Source organism: Haplochromis burtoni, unplaced genomic scaffold (genome assembly GCF_018398535.1).
Source record: "Haplochromis burtoni strain Fernald_Lab_line unplaced genomic scaffold, NCSU_Asbu1 Contig_120, whole genome shotgun sequence".
NCBI lineage: Eukaryota > Metazoa > Chordata > Actinopteri > Cichliformes > Cichlidae > Haplochromis > Haplochromis burtoni.
The window spans coordinates 40,961-42,811 of NW_024582481.1; the positions used below are offsets into that span (position 1 = coordinate 40,961).

The 1,851-nt window shown below is 37.3% G+C and overlaps 1 protein-coding gene across 1 annotated transcript in view; it reads left to right on the forward strand.

Moving 5' to 3' along the window:
* LOC102297563 (chemokine-like receptor 1) overlaps positions 1-1,851 on the forward strand; it is a 4,607-nt gene extending 2,756 nt beyond the window's left edge. The window contains exon 2 of the mRNA XM_042223822.1: positions 145-1,851. Within this exon, the coding sequence (XP_042079756.1) occupies positions 145-1,223 (1,079 nt within the window). The 3' untranslated portion in view covers positions 1,224-1,851. The remainder of the gene's footprint in view (positions 1-144) is intronic.

Sequence of the window (1,851 nt, forward strand, 5' to 3'; positions counted from 1 at the left end):
TGTATATATATATATATATATATATATACGTATAGTGCACGTAATCAAATATTATTTTTTGTTCTTTTGCCCTATTTTTCTGTGTATGATGTATAATGTGTTAAATAATAATCTTTCTTAAAATACTTTCCTTCTTGTTTTCAGGTAACATCAGTTTCAATGCAACTCAGTCACCTGAACAAGATGCAGCTTCCACACACATACAAACAGCCTCTATTGTCATCTACTGTGTGATAGTTATAGCTGGAACTTTGGGCAATGCTCTGGTTATCTATGTGACGGGCTTCAAAATGAAGAAAACAGTTGACTCAGTTTGGTTTCTCAACCTGGCCATAGCTGACTTCCTCTTCACAGGCTTCCTGATTTTCTCGATCATTTCTCTCTCTCAGAGTCACCGATGGCCTTTTGGACAATTCATGTGCAAGCTCAACAGTTTTTTGAGTTTAGTCAACATGTTTGCCAGTGTCTTCATTTTAACAGCCATGAGTTTGGATCGTTGTTTGTCCATCTGGGTGGTGGTGTGGGCACACAACAAGCGCACAGTCTGCAAAGCTCAGCTCATATGTGTTGGTATCTGGGTGATTGCTGCGGTCTGCAGCACTCCTTATGCCACTTTTCGCACTGTTGTGGAATACAATGGGGCACATTACTGTGGTTATTCTATGACACATGAACAGCAATGGAGTCTCCACATTTTTCGCTTTCTTATGGGCTTTGTGATCCCATTCCTGGTCATATTTGTGTCTTATGTGGCCATAGGCATACGTGCAATGCGCATGTCAAGAACAAGGAGACGCAGATCTCGCCGAATCATTTTCTCCATCATTTTTGCATTCTTCATCTGCTGGTTGCCCTTCCATGTTTGCAATTTTATAGAATTAAAGGCTGTGACTAACCCTAAAACCTTGCCCATTGTTAGAATCGTGGGTTCTCTGACTTTGAGTCTGGCTTTTCTGAACAGCTGCTTGAACCCCATCCTTTATGTTTTCATGTGTGAAGAATTCATGAAGAAGCTTCGGCAGTCCGTATGTTTTGTACTCGAAAGTGCTCTAGCAGAGGACCATTTATCGTTTATGTCCACTCGCTCTGTGTCATCAACCTTTTCAAGGATTTCCCAAAAGTCAGAAGCTGCTGCAACTTTGGAGAAGATCGACCCAGCTGCTTTTGAATCCTGCACAGAAAGCAAAGTAGTCATCACTGAGGAGACACCAAACCCCGAATAAAAACTTACCGTTGGCAATGTAAATTTGAATTAATTTTTTAATGTAAAATTTAATCTCAGGATGATTCAGATTGTAAATTTGTGCAAAAAAATCTAAAATGTTTTGTTGTTTTGTTTTTGTGACCCCTACTGTTTTCTTTAGATTTTTCTAACTATTCCAGGGGAAATCTCACTATGCTCCATGCAGTAGTAAGAAAACTAAACTAGCCATTATAATAGAAAACCTATGAAGCTTTGAATTGTGGTATTTAATTTGTTAAAAATGAATTATGTAATCCATACAGTCATATTAACATTTTTGATTTAAGAACAGCTTTATATTTGTGTATATGAGTTTCTAATGCTCTAGATTATTTTCTTGTTTTTTAATATCAGCATCCACTGAACGGGGTATTAATTATGCACATAATTAACCAGAATAATTGTCTCATTTCTTTAAAAATTTGTAATAAACCATACCTTACAGATTTTATATTGTTATCAATCTCAAAACCCACAGTAGCCATTTGTTGTCTTATCTCTGTGTTCTGTAGCAATTTAAAATTAAATGGTCCAAAGTCGTCTTCATCACAGTGTAGCAGAGGTGGGACCAAGTCTCAAGTCTTTATCCTTAAGTCACAAGTCAAGTC